The following is an 18,238-nucleotide window of genomic DNA, read 5'->3' as shown; positions in this document are numbered from 1 at the left end:
TTTGCAGTTGCTTTAATGAAGCTGACAAGTGTCCACTTCCTACTGGGACCTTTTTGGCAGGATACAGACAGGCTAAGGGGTGAGATGAGAGAGCTGGCCCCAAAACCAGAGGAGCAGAAAGCAGACACATGGTGCTGGATGATTTGGGCTAAAAAAATACCCACAGTGTCTGGCAGGCAGATGGGATGAACCCCAAATCCATAACTAAAAGAAGAGGCTCTTCATGGCTGAACCCTGAGTCATGGTGCAGAGTCCAGTAACACTGAGATGAATCTGAGGACCCACAAGGTCCCTTCTCTCATGCATCTTTCCTACCAATATCACTACACCCAATTATATAGTCCTCCTTCAAGGAAATATCTGGCAAGCTTCAACAATCAAAATATGGCAGCCAACAGGCACACAATCTCTGAGAATCCTGCACACTGGGACCACCAGCCTCATTCACCAGCCATCTTACCTAGCTCCTCTGTGGTTTTGGTCTGTCAACATGTATTTAGACAATTACAACTCCCCTTCCCTGGAATCTGAATGCAGCATTTTTAGAAAGAGCTATAAGATATTATCCTACTAATGAAGGTATTCTGATTACTGCAGCATGTAGTATTCTGTATTTCAGCTGCAACCTGATGAAAACTATTCACAAGGGTTTACTCGACAAAATATTTCTTATATTTAAAAAAATGAATTAATTTAAAACACGGTATTTGATCAGAACATTAAGGCTACTTAGGAGCTATGCAAAGAGAAACACTGCCAAATTTTTAAGATGTTCAAATACAAGATTATTTTGCATAAGCACTACAAAGCCCAAGAATTTCCTCTTATGATTAACATTGAGATTTCTATAAACATTTAGGACTTAAGCTGTGTAAGATGTGCCTATCCATACATGCCTCTGGAATTCTAGACAAAGTCTCCTGTCATGTAAAGCAAACGCCTCCAACAAAATGCTAAAAAAAAAGCCTCTTTTTACAGCAGCAGGGAATTATTAATAGCTTCTTTGGCTCTGCTCTTCTTCCTTGTTCGAAATCATAGGCAAACACAGTGACTCTTGCACAGCACACTCTGTGTTGTCCAAGGGTGTGTGCCAGTTTATATATAAACACACATTTGTCAGGGAACAGGATTTGTCAGTAATTCTGGGAGGCAGGCACTGTATGCAAGGTTCATGCTAACCTGTGCTTCCCCCTTCCAGATGGTGATAGAACAACTCTAAAACTGATATATTTCAGCTTTGTCCTAAGCAAGCACAGTTCCTCTCCCTGAATGCCTGGACTGGAAGGCCAAACTCTTCTGTTCATTCCTTTCCACTGCTGTATTATGCTCTCCACAGTCTAATCATGCATTTCCCACACGACGCTTTAGGAAGCTGCAGAGCTGATAAATAATGTAATGGAGCATTCTGAGCAGACTTGAGGAGAGATAAAAACATGAATAAAGCCACCTTCTGTCACAGCTCCTTTTACAACACAGCAAGCCCTGCTGCTAGAACACAGCTGAGCCTTAAGATATTCTTGGGATTTCGATAATCCTTTAAGGATATACCTGGGGTCACTGGAACAGTTAAAAGTGCCAGTACGTATGCCGAATCTTGAGACTTTCTTCACCATTTTCTGCCAGTGGACTTTACCCACCAGTGGGCTTCTGTCGTTTGCTATGACCTGTTGCCAAAAGGAAATACTAGTTTAGTATCACAGTTAGTTTGGTTCCTGAAATAAAGACCTAGTTTCAAGAAAACAGAGTGCTGGTCATGCTTGATATTCTTTCCCCTTCTTTTAGCACACAGAGTGTGAATGTATAACTGGGAGTCACGGTAAATGTTTTTGGAGAGTGAAGCTCTAAAACAGAAATGTGGTTTCTGCAAAGAGAAAGAAGTGCATCATCATGTTAAATACATGTTAAGATACTAAAATCAGTGGTAGTCAACAAAAACTTTGGTAAAAAACTAAAATTATCATTAAGCAGTTCATAATAGTGGAGAAAGGCAAAGGGGTGCAGCAGGTTCCTCTTCTTTGCAATAATAATAAAAAAAAATCTGTAATTTTATCACAGTTCTCCCTCAGAAGTTACAACATACCAAAGAAACATTGTCTCAGAGCAAGTAGAATGAGTGGGAATGCATGTACCTGGTGCCAGATTAAACTGCCAACAGCCATTCCTGAGCAGTGGAAACTACTGATTAAACTCCCAGATAATACCTTAGAATCTTGACTCCTTCCGTGACTCACTCTGCAACTTTATGTGACTGTTCCACCAACACCAGTGTCCCATCTGCCATTTCAGGATGATCATTTGCTATGATATATCCCAGGGTGTAATTTGTTCTAACCCAGTATATTAAAGTTGTACTTCAAGTTACACTCACTGTAAGCTTCTGCTGACACAGATGACAAAGAAGCAGCATTCATCCTCTGACTTATAACTGTACAGGGAGGGAGAAAAAATCCCACAAGGAGAAGAAAACGCTGCCTGCCTGCAGCTGACAGGTAATTTTGACTGACATGACTGATCATGCACTATTCCACGAGCCGTCACATTTTCTATTTTAGAAATGCCTCACATGCTTCTGCAGGTTTACTGGCAGCCACTTAAAATATATTTTAAAATTAAATCTTGAAACTTCCATTTGTTAGATATTTGTTTACCCGCCATTAAACTTATCCCAATCGTTTTCTGACTTAATAACCTCAAATGTCGGCTTGCCCCTGGAAGTTGGGCTGTCACCATGATTAACAGTTCTCTGTGGACATGCTGAGATTCAACCTAGAAAGTGTGTCCAGCCTTTGAGACTCATAAATATTATCTGCTTTGTGGTAAGTAGCAGCCTCTCAGAATCTTAAAATAGAAGAATTCACCAAGCAGAATGTTCTACATAGGGAAACAAACTGAAGTCACAGATTACACTCCCATTGCACTAAGCCCAAAATGTTTAAATAACACTAGAGGTGAAAATCTAGGTAAGAATCCTTCAGGTTATTCTTAAAACACACACATCACACAGAAAAGCCTTTTTGGTTAGATAAATGTAACCATCACGAACTGAGACAACCAGCTGGGAAATCTGCTGTATTTCTGAGGCTTCTTTCCATCACCCAACATGACTGAAGCTTTGGCTATTTTAAACTTCTTCCTTTTGTGCACTTCAATCAAGGGAGACCAAATCCCTAAAGATACCTTAAAGCCAGAATATCCTTGGAGCTACTATGGCATGATTAATGCATCCAACATGGCAAGGAACCACTGTGTTTTATTAGTAAGCACAGGATTAAAACTTTGGTGACTGAATTCTCTTTGGTACAACTACTCAGAGATTGGCTTCTTCCAAAACTCTATGTGCATGTTCTGAAACAGTGATGAGAGAATGTTAATGTTGTGTGCAGGAGGACAGATCCTGCTCACTCTTTCTTCTGCCTGGCACCACAACACTCACTTTTAAGTGTCAAGACAAAAATTTGTTGCAAATACAGTTACCATTATATTTTACTGTCACTTGCCTGTGCTGGTAGAATTTTTAACACCAGCTTAATTTCTTTCCTATGAGAAAGCCTTTCCTCTTGGAGAAAGTTATTTATACTGAAGAACAATGACCTAAGCAACACTCTGTATTTTGTAACTACATAGAGGAACCCTACCATGGTTTTGCACACTGAAGCTTTGTAAAATATTTTGGGCTCATGCTTTTTTATGTCATTATGGAAAAAAAATCCAAATAAACATGTCCATTGCAGCTGCTCCTTGCAGACAACACCCACTTACAGCACTGGGAGTTCACCATGCCAAGGCAAGGCTTTATATTTTGGAAAGCAGTCCCCACCTCTGTGCATGAGGGAGCCCAAGAAAATACTGCAGGTTAAGGAATCAAAACGTACTTCAGTTTAAATTAAAAATAACCTGCAAACACTTGTAACAGATTTTATTTAAGAAGTGTGAATTTTGATAAGTTAAGAAATTTAGCTTAAAAACCTGTGACTGAGGAGACTGGGAATTTGAATTTGGAAGAGGCCTGGAAGTTCTTCAAGCCCATGGTGTTAAAGCTATCAGGATTTTATATTTCAAGTAAGGAAAAAAAAAAAAGGTTGTCAAGTCCTGCACTTCTTCCTAGCAATCACTTCCAGAGAGAGGTTAGAAATAGTTTGACAATCTACAAGGATTGAAAAAAAGGTCAAAAGGAACAGCTATCAAAAAAAAGATATGCAAGGGAAAAAAAAAGTAAGGAAAAATGAGCTATTCAAGTTAGGCCATACAAAGACTATTACAAGTTGTACCAAAAGGTTTTTCAGTCATATGAATAAGAATAGAATTGGGGGAGAAGCAGCAGGACCACCAAACAATGAAGATAGCATAGAAATGTGAGATAATTTTCTTTTAAAGCTAAATTAATACTGTGACTCAGTTTTCAGTGAAGGGAGGGGTGGCTGGCCATGGATCAGTTTGCAAATTTATGGGAAGAAACAGCATCACCTGAAGGTGAAAGCAGAACTCAGATAACTTAATGCACTTAGAGTAAGCAGGATATCTCCATCCTAGAACTGTAGCACAAGCACACAGGATCACAGCTGAACCTGTGAAAATTTCCTGCAAACCCCTGTCAGACCAATTCACATTTTGACAGGACAGTAACAAGTCTGTACCTATATTTAAGAGCAAATGAAAAAAAAAATCCCACCAGTTTGATTTCAATAGGATGCAAAACTGTAGAAGTTTTAGAGGTGCAGAGACAGTTGCATTTTCCACCTCTTTCCAGCATCCAATTACTGAATATATCATTCCTGATTGAGAGAAAGTTCCCCTGAAGGAAAAGAACTGAGCTTCAAGAGAAAAAGGGAGTGTAGCACCCTGTTTGTAGTTTGGTAGCATATCATGTATTATGCCACATAGAAAATTTACATGAGAGCTACAGATAGGCTTTTATAGTGAGGGGGAAAAAAAGGAAGTTTTAAAATGAGCAAGAAATGGGCTACAGCAAAAAGACATCAAAATGCCAGAAAGGTGCAAACAGACTTCTTAATAGATTTACCTTAGAGCTCAGTTCAGCATATATTCCCATTAATGCCCTTCCTGTGGGAACGTGAAGTCTCCCAAAGCCATTTGTAGAAGACATAAAACTGGGAAGCACATCTATGTGGGAAAGAGGATTATAACACCATGCAGGAAGAGCTGCACAAATCTTGTAATGCAGAGTGTCACACATGAAATTGAATTCAGTAATGAACAGGACACTTGGGGAGTTCATCAGTTAGAAACAGCCGATGGAAGGAAACACTTGGGGCTATCAGTTGCTCCACAAGAAAACATGAGCCATCAATATTAACTGGCTGCAAAACAAGCAAAGCCCAGGATATATCAGACCTGACAAAACAAACTGGTTGATTGACCTCACTCACTGGGAGGAGTGTGGTTGGCATCAGGACGCGGTGAAACTAAAGGGCAACGTCAATTTATGCCCAATAGGAACAAATTAGCCCTGAATACACCCAAGCCAGAAGTCAGACACACATTTCCAAGAAGAAAACAGTCAACAGGAATATTTGAACAACTTACAGTGTAAGACAGACAGCAAAATATTTTCTAAACACGTATTCTCCAGTCTAGCAGAAAGCTGAACTAGCTCAGAGAGGTCCCTTTCAATCATACATTCTATTTAACATTACTGAAATAAAGCCCAAGCTCACAGATGAAGGTACCTTTCAGGAGATCAGCTAACACAGATGAGAAACAAACACCACGTCTAGAGAAGCTTTGCTTATTATTAGCTATGTTCACAATCTGTGACAGATCACATGTCAGAGTGACAAGTAAGACAATGAGGGTAACTCAATTAATCATCTTAATGGGCTAAGGGAATCCAGTAGGATCACAGTAACGCTGCTGTTTAACAACTTCACATCACAGAATGGATCTGCTCCCTAACCCACACCTAACCCAGGCCAGAGGGTTGGCTCTGACTACAGGGTCTGAATTACCACCTCTGTAATACTGAAAACGCTGAGATTCTGATGATTTCAAAAGACAGTTGAGTAGGGAGCTTATGCATTGGAAGAGTTCTCATTGAATTACACAGAATTACCCCCAAAGAGTTCAATCAAGAAAGTAAATTAGAAAAATGGAATTATTTTGATCTATATATTAAAGTAGTCATAGTTATGACATTAAAGAACAGACTCTAAGAGCAAATATCCTGGAGCCAGAAAGATACAAACACTTGAAAAAAGATGACTAAGTCAGCAAGGCACTTTGCCTCTCTTGCCTGATCCAAATCAGAAGTGTATTGGGTAGGTGCATCAATACTGCAATAGCTACTTTATAACCATCATGGATCCAGCTGCTCCTTAATTTCCAAGTATCATTAAGCATTCTTAAAGATTATTTTATGAAACATATGTTCTTAAAATACAAGTAAAAATACGACTGAAATCGAAGAGGCTTGAGGAAGCACAGCTGATGTTAGAGTTTGTTATAGCAATACAATATGCAAAGACAGACTCCTCTTCCGGTACTCCTGAAGTACTTGAGCATGACATGATAATGACCTCACTTGAGCATTATCCTGTTTTCCGTGCATTAAAATCAGATTTTGTTCAATTTCTTTCAGACAGGTATGCAGAGATCTCAAAGCAGGTCACAGGAACGAGATTTGTTCTCAGTAAGTTCTGAAACTCACTCACAACTAAAAGCGTTCGAGTATCACAAGGCGTGAGAATGAGTCAGAGAGGGGCAAAAGCAGAACAAACACCTCTACATGTACTCCAGCTCTCATTATTTTAACCAATTCTAGCTGGGACAGCAAGGGTCAGGCACACCTGCTCATACCAAGAGCACACAATTTCAAACACACAGTAACAGCCACAACTGGGTTTTACAGCTCAGCCATAAATACAACAACTCCAAGTGCTCCCCAACTCTGGGCACTAGGGCACTGTGACAGACCTCACACCATCAGGAAAAACAAAACCGTTAATTAAGAGACACCATTCCCTGCTGCACACACACACATCCAGGTAGTTCTCTCAGGAGCAGTCAGTCCTCACCCAGCCTCAGCAAGTCACTCTCCACATAAGGAATATACACATTTGAATTGGAAAAAAAACCTTTGTAGTTTTGCCTTTGGCAAAACTGATTTCTAACTCATTTAATGAACTGGTAAGGTTGTATGAACATGAGAATTGTCTGTCTGGTTCACTGTTTTCCATTTGAGACACCCATGAACTCCTCCAGAGTGCCTGCAGAGGGTAAATGAGCAGAGAAAACTCAGTATTACTGTAAAAATTCCATGCATCCCCTGGAAGATTTTAGGGATACACAAAGACAAAAAGGTTCAAAAACTCTAGTCATAGAACTCTTTTTCATCAACAACTATGCTGCAAACTCTGCTCCTATATATAAAACAAGTAAAAACACAATTAATTATAAATGGACTGGAAATTTACTTATTAGAAGCTTGGAAAAAAGCTCACTTATTTCAGATAATGTCAATAAGTTTCTACATGAATGTCTGCACTTCTATTAATTCTGAGACATCTCACTTTCTGTTTATTATTTGACAATGTGTTAATGGAACTGAATTTCCACTCAGACTCTCTTTCCTAAGAATTCACAACTCATTCAGAATCCACCCATATGGACTGAAGATATCTGGAGATTTTTTGCCTTTCTTTTCTGAGAAAGAGATTGTGAAAAATCACATCAAAATAGGCAGACTACATCCATCACAGCATGCAAAAATTAACCACCTCAAAATTACATTCAGTTTCTCCAGGGAAGTGAGGTGATCTATGCACTGATCTGGACAGTCAGTTATGCTGTCAGTTAAGTCAGAGATTGAGAATAAATGAGCTCCTGCAATGAGTTAACACAAATGCACAGGCAATACAAGGACTAATACATTCCAGCTGATGGTATTCTGCACCCTTGACTGGATATGAAGCCTCTGAAGAAGAAAAGTGAAACTTAAAATCAGGTACCCTGTGGTAAATGATCCTGAAGGGCTATTGGAAAAGACACAAACACTGAATTATGCATTTTGAAAGAATTTAGTGTTTCTGCTTTCTTTTTAGCAAGAACAGCTGATCACCTGGCAAAATTCAGAAGGCAAATAAATATGAGAATCGCTCATCCTACATGCAAGCAAAAGGAAGAATAAACAAACCATCACCACCAAAATGCTGTAGGCACATCCCTTGTCCTGTGACTACAGCACTTGAACTAGAAAGTGAGATGCAGAACAGACTGCAGAATTTTATATCCATAATAATGACCTTTGCAGCTCTACCAGACACAATCAAAATGTCTGTCCTTGTACTTCAATGCCAGGAAGAAAGTTCCCTTTACTTCTCTCTACCACTATGTAATATTAGAGACTTTTAAAATAAAAATATACATTCATTTAGATTTTATCTCCATTCAAACAGTATTTTTATCTGTAGATCATTTTCAAAAGCCATAATGACTACAACCCTGCTGGATGTGACAGGTTTCTAGAGAGTAACCAGAGCCTGGAGAAGTAAAAACATTACATATAACTCCCCTAACCAACAAGAGAAGCAGCTCCAGAAACTACCAGTCACTCTCCTTGCCAGCCAAAGAAGTGCACCGCAGCAGCTGCCAAACAAGAACAGCGTAAAAGGAAAGGTGATGAGATCATGAGCTAATAGGAGAAGGAACATGCTGCTGTGTGTGACTCTACAGAAGCACCACACAGGAGCTCTGAACAGCTACACTGGTAAACAAATTACCACTGGACCGGGATGCTTTGCATGTGGATTTCCAGAAAATAAAGAAACAAAGCCACAAAACACTGATTCTTTGTGCATTGCCTTTGACTTCCTTCAAGGAATTCATCTTGCTGACTCTAAATGATAAATTCACACCTCAGCTTTTGTCAAATGTATCAAGAAATAGTAATTGTTTCCTCTTTTTTCCTTTGATTCTCTACAGACAGTGATGGCTATCACATTCTCAAGCCTGTGCCACACCAGAAATTTCATTTATGTGCACTGGAAAATAAAAATCATCTCCGAAGTCTCAGTCCTCTCATGCATCATCACAAAGTGTTCAAACCAACTCAGCTGTGCCAGCTGAGGCAGAACTGCTCCTCTCCCTCTGCTCCTTTCCAGCAGACCCCAGAGAACAGGCATTCAGGGCTCAGGATACTGAAAAGGATCTGGAGATGCTTTCTGCTTCCCAGTCAGCAGCAACAGAGCAGGGGAATCTCTGACCTTGCCCATGGTCACCAAACCCACTCATGATGTATCCTCACTCCCCTGCATGAGCATTGAGCTGGTTAATAAGCTGGAAAGTTTCCACAGGATTCCTAATGGCAAAGGAGGGTGGGCAAGGGAGGGAATCAAGAGTTGGAACTGGGAAGTGTGGTAAAAACCAGCTCTGCAGGGATGAGGTCTAAGAAAAGAGTGTGGGAAAACCTGTGAAAGGACATGAAGAATCCAGCTCAGGAGTTGTGCTGGGGAATGGAGCAAATGAAAACTCAAAGTGATGAAAACTCAAACAGCAAGAATGAAAAATAGAAATTGGACATCTCTTGTGGTTTTCATTATAGAGAAACAGACAAACAGTGTTCAGCAAGTAAATTACTCAGTAAATTCCACTAATTTTTTTTTCCCACAGCTATTGTGACCAACTGAATAGCTGAGCAAATATTCCCAGAATGATGACAACATTCATCACACTGGAGATAACAAAACACAGACTATCTGACCTGCTATTAGGATGCTAGTGGAAAATACATTACAAGTAAAATTCTGCAAGCAAGAGACAACAGAGAACTATCATATTTCACCCTTCTGAGCTGCATGGGGAGGAGGGAAGGTTTTTCACAATATATTCATGCTTGTATTTGTCAACTAGCTTGGGGACATGTAAACTGCCTTTCAACACACTCTCTCTGCTTGAAGAATGCCCTCCTGGATGATTTAAACCTCAAACTTGGATTCAATAAGCCCCAAATATATTTTTCCCAAAACACAAATGAGTCTGATGGCAATCTTTCCTCTTGTCTATTTTGGGGTGAGATCTGATGTGGTGACAGTGCAGGTCTAATAAATAGATAATGAAGATTTAATGACTTCCTGTTAGTTAGAAAACATGAAGTGAGACCAGACAAACCAGGTAGGAGCTGTCAACGGAACAATTAATTGCCACCTGATGTGGCTGTCAGAAGGAAACTTATGCCTTAAAAAACATCCTCTTATCAACAGAGAAGTTGACATAGAAAAATAATTTCTACCTTTTGGTCTAGGCTAGTTATGTTCTCAGGAATGATTATTAATTGCTTCAGAATCCTATTGGAAAAAAATCTGTCTTTATTTTCCTAAATGATCTCTCATGCAACCCTGAGAAAACAGACTCTAAAGCTGCTGGACACAAAAGGTTTGGGAGAAAGTTAACTTTGAGCCACTGGAATATGTTGCAGAAGCAGCCTGCCAGCCTGGGGAGTTAGCAGACTAAGATCCTTCCTGCCTTTGTGAAGAGCCAACAGAGATTTTACAAGTGCTCTAAGCCCCTTAGACAAGCAGAAACTTAAACTGGTTGGGTCTGAGCATGTAATGCAACCAAAAGGAAGAGCAGCACCAGGAGCCTGTGCCAGCTGGGAGCATCTGTATTAATGCACCTACTTCACATACTACAAGGCTCTTACAAACCCAGGGCCAAGGACTTACACTCTCTGTACTTTAGTGTGTGCTTGTTTTCTGGTTCTAAAGTGCCTTCTTTTCAAAAAGCAATCCAAAGAATAACAGGCTTTTTTTTTTTTCCTTCCTGTCTGTACAGAAGCTCTGGCACTTCCAGCCTTTCTTGTATTATTTCTCTTCCTCATCTCCTGGATGAAGTTCATCTTTGTCACCATCTCCCTGTTACACATTTTTACAACAAGTTAACTACCCTCATAAACTCCTCCTTTGAAACACATTTTGGGTGTGATAAATACATAAAGAAAGGTCAAAATGATATACCTGTACCAGCCAGATCCCATCTTTTGTGTCTTCTACAAGCTCATAGAAGTGCATTTCACCACTGAAGTTTGTACTGGAAACTGATTCAGAGGCCTCTTCCTCCTTGAGAGCTGAATAAAGCTCTCCTTCCATGAGGTCTCCTGAAAAACAGACAATTGGAGAAATTAAATTAAAATGGCACTGGAGAAAGATTGCTTCATGAATTCTAGTAACAGTTTAACTAACTATACTTGCGTGGCTGCTCAGAGAACCTTTCAGTACAAAGGTAGCTAAACTTTAAGTCATTACTATAATTCAGTCTCTGGTGACATGACTATGAACAATTTGACTTCAGTCAGACCACAGAAGACATGAATGCTCTGTTTCTGATTACACAGAAGCACCACACATGCAAGAGCACACAAAGGAATAAAACAACATCTTCTAAGGCTCATTCTCTGCAAATAACAACACACAGTGGCAGAGTGCAATTTTAGTCGATACATATTTGCTTTTGTTTCACAGGATTGCAATTTTGCAGCAAGCAACTTCTCAACACTGATAACTCAAACAGACTTCCAAAATTTCAGTCATTAATTCTGGACCAAAACCCAGTGCTTGTGGTGCTCTTGCTAGTAAAAATCTAAATAATTTAGCTGTTGGCTATTGCTTGCACAGTTGAGGAAAAGTTCCCATGAACTCCAAATGCAGCGACATAAAGAGCTCACGGTAAAATCATCTGATCATGTTCCCTTTGTAATCTCATTTCCTTCTCGTGTTTTGTTTCACAATCATTACAAACACTCTTAATGACAACCTGCATTCTAGTAACTAATCTACTAAGCTTTAAGAAATGAAGTCTTGTCCAAAACCAGTTTCCTTAAAAATATAAAAGTAAGTGCAACAGCTGAAACCCTTGAGGGGTTTGTGAAAATATTCATGAAATTTAGAGGGGAAAAAAAAAACCAAAACGCAACCACAGAAAAATGCTGCAAAGCCTGTTGGTATGAGAAGTGTTTCCATGACATTTGAAGAAGTTGGTTAATACAGTTTGTTTGGAGTTAAACACTTCCCTGGAGCATATGCAACCCAAACATCATGACATCATGAAAGTACCTGACAGCCAAGGAGTGAAAGTGATTGGAAACAAAAGTGAAAGTGCCTAATGCTTTTTACTGTTGGGGCAGCAAAGCCAATAAACAACATAAAAACATAAATAAACAATGAACAGTAACAGCAAACTAGATTTAAACGCCCAGGATTAATATCAATTATTTAAACCAGCATTTTTAAGCTTATATGGCAGACACTACATCCATACCAATCCTTCCCTCTCCCTGTCCAGACATTAGACCCTCACTGCCTATCCCGATTGCTGGGATTTCTCTCTCTCCTGGATCACCAGCCCTTCCATCACTGATTTAAAAGCAGCTACTCACATTTTCCTGCTTGGCTGGCACTACAGCTATTACATCAGCCCCATCTCCCAGCACCTGGGGCCAGCTCCAGGCAGCATCCTCACTTCCAGGACACTTCTGCCATTCTCACATCTCCACTGCTCTGAGAAGTCCATCTCCTTCACCTGGCTCTCCTTACTTCCGAAATGCCTCCCTGCCTTTTTCCAAGCTGTTTTGTTGGGTTGTTTTTTTTTTTGGTTTTTTTTTGTTTGTTTGTTTGTTTTTTTGTTTTTTTTTTTTTTTGTATGCAGGAACTAGTTCTGCTCCCCTGGCATAAAACCATCTCAGCCCTGGGTACCCATCCCCTCTGCTCCTGGGCTGTGAAACCACCGCTTTCCTCGGGGCCCACCTTGATCCCCGCACCTGTACCGAACCCGGCTGGGAACACACGGGAACGGGCTGGCCCCGGCTGTAACATCAGCCTGCTGCAGCTATTTGGAGTCTCTTTTCCTCGTTTTTCACGGCAGACGACATTCGGTCCATCCGTGCCGCCCGCAGGGAACTCCCGGGGCAGGGGAGGGAAGGGCCGGGCCGGGCAGGGAAGGGCCCTGCCGGTGCCCCGTCCAGCGCAGGCCTTTCACCCGGCGCAGCCCGCTCGGGCTCACAACACCCTCACAGCCCCGCCGGGCTTTGGCCGTCCCCCCACGAGGTCCCCGGGCTCCCTCACAGACCCCCTTTGCCGGGGGGACTCGGCTCGCCCCCCAAACCCCGCCAAGGGAAGCGGCGCCCGCGCCTCATCCAAGGGCGGCCCGAGCCCGGGCGGGGGTGGCCGGGCACCGACCTCTCCCCGTCCCCCCGGGTCACGGCGGAGCTCCGCGTACCTGACTTCTCCACCAGCTCCCGCACATCCTTCTTCTCGGGCAGCCCCGAGTGGCCCAGCCCGCGGCACTCCAGGATGGTCCGCAGCTTCCTGAAGCTCAGCGCCACCGGGTCCACCAGCTGCGTGGCCAGGAAGCCGCTCTCGTACCACGCCACGGCCTCGAACACCCGGGCCAGCACGAAGAGCGCCAGGAAGTAGAGCAGCAAACAGCACAGCTTCACCCACATCTTCCCGGGAGCGCCGAGCCGGAGGCCGGGCTGGGGAAGGGAGGGAGGGCAGCGGGGGCTGTCAGGGGAGCGGGGCCGCGGCCCCCCCGCCTCCCGCCCGCCGCTGTCGCTGTCCCCGCCCCGGCGGAGCCGCGGAGACATAACAGTGACGTGAGCGCTGGCACCGCCCCCCTGCCCCTTTTCCCCCTTTTCCCACTTCCCTTTTTCCCCTTCCCCTTTCCCCCTTCTCCTCTCCCCCGCCGTGATTCAGCACCGCGGCCCGACCCCGCATCGCCGGGCCCGGGGGGGGTCGCGTCCCTGTCCCCGGCTGCAACTTTGGACCCTGCGGCTGCTCTTGCTGCGAGAAAAATGATACATAAATACCTCCGTTAAAGGGGAGGGACAGGGCAGGAGCCGAGCCGGCCGACGTTTTTAACGTAAAGAAAAATATTTACAAAGGCAGAACCGGGGGCCGGTATTTGCAGGGCCGGTCTGTTCGGGCAGGTTTGGGGCAGATTAGTGGACACGGTTTATTTGGGTTCGGGCTGCCGGGGGTAGGGATGAGCCCTCCGCTCCTCATTCCCGCACGCCAGCCCCGCTCCCAGCCCTTGGCTGGCGCGAAGGCAAATTCCACAGTGAGATTGATCTGCACGGGTCGGAATTCTGCAGCTTTGCCTCGGCACTGGAGCGCTGAGAGCTTGTGCCAAAGGCGTGTGAGCTGCACCCCGGCTTGGGACGAGGGTTTGAGTTGGGTCTGTGCTCACACTGGAAGCATTTTGGAGCGTGGATCCCCGCTGAAGTGGATCCTCGAATCCATCCCAGGCTGTACAAGAAGTGTTGGCCTGCAGCGATACAATTTAGCCTGCTACAAAAAACGTGCTAAAATCAAGCTGCTGCGTTGAGATGAAGGCTCTCCTCCGAAGGAAACTCAACAGTGCTTCTGAATGTTCAGTTATTTTAAGAATCCATAATTTGCATGAAAATTGGCAGCTCATACAGATGAGCACAAAAATAGCAGCTTAGCTCGCTATAGCACTGAGAACCCCCCAGAGTGTACACGCTGTAATTCTGTATTATCAATTTTCCAAAAGGCACACTAATATTGATCTGGAAAAAAGCATTTAAAACACTGTACTCCTCAGAGCCTTTAAAACACATTTACAGGTTCCTCAGTGTATTGATAGGATTTTAAAAGGAAAAAGCTCAACAATCCGGGTTCAGCTCGTTTCATGACACGGCCAACACAGCCTCTTCCAGAAGAAAAATCATGACACTGTTCTTCAGGAATGGGCTCGTTTTGGTTCTTGGGAGGGGAAGAGTGGAGGGATTGCAGATGTAGCTGCTCACAAAGCCCTTATGGGCTGGAAAATGTTGTGCCCTTCCACCGGGAGTCAGGCACAACTTTATTCTTCAACATTTTTATCTGCAAAAGATAAAAGCGGACTGCAAACCTTGTATCTGCTGGTGCTGCTCTGTTAAATACAAAGGGATTTTGGCAGCCCCGCAGGGTTTGCAGGAAGCCTCGGGTGGCAGGGCCAGGTGGGACAGCAGAAGCACAGCCCGGTGGAGGGGCTCACACAGGCCGGGCCAAGTGCTGATCTCTCCTTCACAGCCACTGCAGCCTTGGAAAGTTCCCCACCAAAGCCAGGGCCCATCTCCCTAATGAGCAGGTGGAAAAGCATCAGTAAGATGAATCCTTTGCCCTTGGCAAAAACCAAGGGAGTGGCTTTGTCCCTGCAGCTGGTGGAGTCGGGACAGTCAATAAAACACACATTTCCCGTCACCTGTCAGAGGGCCTCAGGCAGGCTCTGAGAACTGAAGTGCCCCAGGAACAGGGTTCTTTTCCAGACGCTTTGTGAAGGCCCGTTCTTTCGTCACACATACAAAAAGTTGCCTGATTTCTCCACCTTTTGTTTCAAATGAGCGTGAAGTAACTCCCACCCGTGTGAAGTAATGGGTGGGAGTTTGAAGAAAAACTTTGTTTATTTAACTTTAGTTAGAAAACATTGTTGGATTGGGGTGGGGGGGTTCTGGTTTGTTTGGGGGTTTGTTTGTTTTGGTTTGTTTGGTATGAGCACCTCAGAGCACTCCGGTAGAGCCCTGTGTTTCTCCTCTGTAATTTCTTCGGGGTGCCCTCGCTTCTCCTGGCAGGAAGGCACCTCACAACAATTACTGCTCTACGCTCACAGCTGAACTATTTGCAACACCAACTGCTGGGGAGGCTTGTCACCAGCGTGTCATTTCCGAGTGCTCATGGGCTGAGCTAAATTAGGCCCCTGCAGAGACAAAGCCAATCATCTGCCAGAACTCAAAGCCCTGGAGTCGTTTCAGCAAAGTACAAATGATTATTTCAAGCCAGTATCCAAAATCCCCCAAAGCAACCCAAAACAAAGCAGCTGCCAACACTGAAGCACTGGATGAGGGGCCGATACAACCAAGAACTGCAGGTGATGAGTTAACCAAAGGTCTGGCAGAGCAAACTTAAATGGATCCAGCGCCTCTCCCAGGCACTCTGCTCCTTTCTTCCCTCCCCAGCTCTGCATCCCTGATGCACTAAGCTCACCCTACCAGAAAATGTTCCATTTTCTAGATGTAGCTGTCATTTGGTTTCCAGTTGGAACTCAGAATGTCTTTGACATGTCACCTACAAACAATCTTTCAGGGAGTTTTAATTATCTGGAAAATCTAAATATCTTAAGAATGAATTGAAATTCATTGGGGCTGAACACAAAGATGACACACACTGGCATTTCTAAAGACCCTAGGGTTAACACTACTCAATTAACAGCATTAAACAGTCATCAGTCCTATGCTCACAGAGCAAATATTACAAATGTGTAGAGAATGGAGAACATAAATTCCACGTTTCAACAAAAGCCCAAAGCAAGGATCTGCTTTTAAATAATTTTAGCAGCAAAAATATTTAACTATAATTTAGGAGCTAATGAGCCCAAATCCTGAGAACTGGGACAGCCACCTTCCCTTGTCAGACAGCCAAACCTGCAGTCTTTTCATCTGCTGCCCCTTGGTAAATGGCAAGGATTCCCTCTCCTCCCCCATCCTCTCCTACGAGCAGTTGCTGACTGTGCAGCCTGGGAATACGGACAATAATCCACTTTCCAGACTTCTGTGGGGAACATAAGAAAAAGTATTGTCATTTTGAAATCAGTAAAACAGAGGGTTAACCATAAAACAGAGGATTAACATCTTAATTCAACCCTTTACCATGTTAAAATAATATCGCACCATTTTTTAATGAGTGTATCAAGATAACAGTTCAGCAAACTAATATTCAAACAACCTAAAAGACAGTTTTCCCAAGAGCCAACTCTGCAAATACAATTTATTTGATGTCAGGAATTGTATGTACCTCGATGATCCTTGTGGGTCCATTGCAGCTCAGGATATTCTATGATTCTGTGAATTTCTGGGGATTCACTGAAACTCTTGATGTGTTTATCAACATGGGTGCATCTTGACATGTTTTAGGTGTGATATGAAACCGCGCCTCCTCGTAATTGATATTAAATACAAAGAAGCTTCTGTGAGAGTCTCAAAGCAAGACAGCAGCAGCCCAGACATTATTATGTTGTCAGCAGAGGAATTTTAAATCGGGAGATGTTTCCTGCTTTGCACAAGTGGCCAACGGGAAGAGGATTTAACAGAGATGTAACACCATGAGCACTACTGGCAGCTAAGCTCAAGCCCTGGCTGTTTAACTGGGGAATCCCGGCACGGTTTGGGTTGGGAGGGACCTCAGAGACCATCCAGTTCCACCCCGCGCCATTTGGGTGAGGCAGTGCCGGGGATCCGGGGGTGATTCACGCAGGAATTCAGGTCGGACAGGACCCGGGAGGCGCTGAAGGGAGGCACCCTGTGCTCAGGGTCAGCTGTGACACCGGGGCAGGTGATCGGGGCTCTGTGCACCCACAGCTGGGTCTGACGGCCACTCCCTGCGGGAATTTGATCTGCCATAAACACACAGCGATTAACGGCACAAAAACGGACATCAGTCAGGGCAAAACAACTTGCAGGAGCAGAATAAAATAATTAAAGCTTCAAATAAAGACACGGGTTTTTTTTCCCCAAGGCAGTTTGCATTTTCTGTTTTTGTACCAGTGGAAAAAAAAAATTGCTTCCCCCTTGGAGAAGACCAGCTCTGTTTAATGTCCAAAATTAATAAATAAACTAGGAGTCTTTGCTTGAGCGTGCTGAGATGACCAAGGAGGCCACAACAGTGTAGAACCTCAGAAATTAACCCCCTGTGCTGATGACCTAAGAAACCAGAAGATAGTGCTTGCATTTAAGCATAATTTGTGGTTAAATAAAGAGCAAAACCATAGAAAAGCAGCACTTTAGGCCTAAATCTGACCAGTCACTGACAGTACACATCACACAAGTCCTTGTGAGAATAAAGAACTCTTCATTTTCCCATCCTGCCCAGCACTGTGGACACAGATAAAACAACACTACCCCAGACTCTGACCAAATGCTGGTTTTCCAGTTAACTTTGTCCAAATTTATGAGGAGCCTTGTTTGTACTATGCTACACAAAACACAGAGTCCTGTGTGTCTTGGGCTACAGCCTCTAAAAAACAAAGCTCATAGAGCCATCACCATAAAATCACAGAATGGTTTGGGTTGGAAGAGACCTTGAAGAGCATTTAGTTTCATGTGCAGGGACACCTTTCACTAGTCCAGGTTGCTCAGAGCCCAATCCAGCCTGGCCTCAAACACTTCCAGGGATGGGGCAGCCACAGCTCCCTTGGGCAGCCTGTGCCAGGGCCTCCCCACTCCCAGAGTAGATTT

The 18,238-nt window shown here is 43.4% G+C and overlaps 1 protein-coding gene across 2 annotated transcripts in view; it reads right to left on the bottom strand.

Annotated features, from left to right (window-relative positions):
- LOC310909658 (charged multivesicular body protein 3) overlaps positions 1–13,734 on the bottom strand; it is a 34,081-nt gene extending 20,347 nt beyond the window's left edge. Inside the window, exons 1-3 of one of the 2 annotated variants that reach the window (XM_083861711.1) lie at positions 13,225–13,734; positions 10,968–11,107; positions 1,549–1,664 (exon numbers count right to left, since the gene is read on the bottom strand). In XM_083861711.1, the coding sequence (XP_083717837.1) occupies positions 1,549–1,664; positions 10,968–11,107; positions 13,225–13,591 (623 nt within the window). In that variant the 5' untranslated portion in view covers positions 13,592–13,734. The remainder of the gene's footprint in view (positions 1–1,548; positions 1,665–10,967; positions 11,108–13,224) is intronic. The other variant, XM_083861713.1, reaches the window with a different exon arrangement.
- Positions 13,735–18,238: the final 4,504 nt, after the last annotated feature.

The sequence above is a fragment of the Zosterops lateralis genome (genome assembly GCF_965231275.1).
Source record: "Zosterops lateralis genome assembly, chromosome: 5".
Lineage (NCBI taxonomy): Eukaryota > Metazoa > Chordata > Aves > Passeriformes > Zosteropidae > Zosterops > Zosterops lateralis.
The sequence above is the reverse complement of the archived record's forward strand: the minus strand, read 5'-3'. Positions and strand labels throughout refer to the sequence as shown.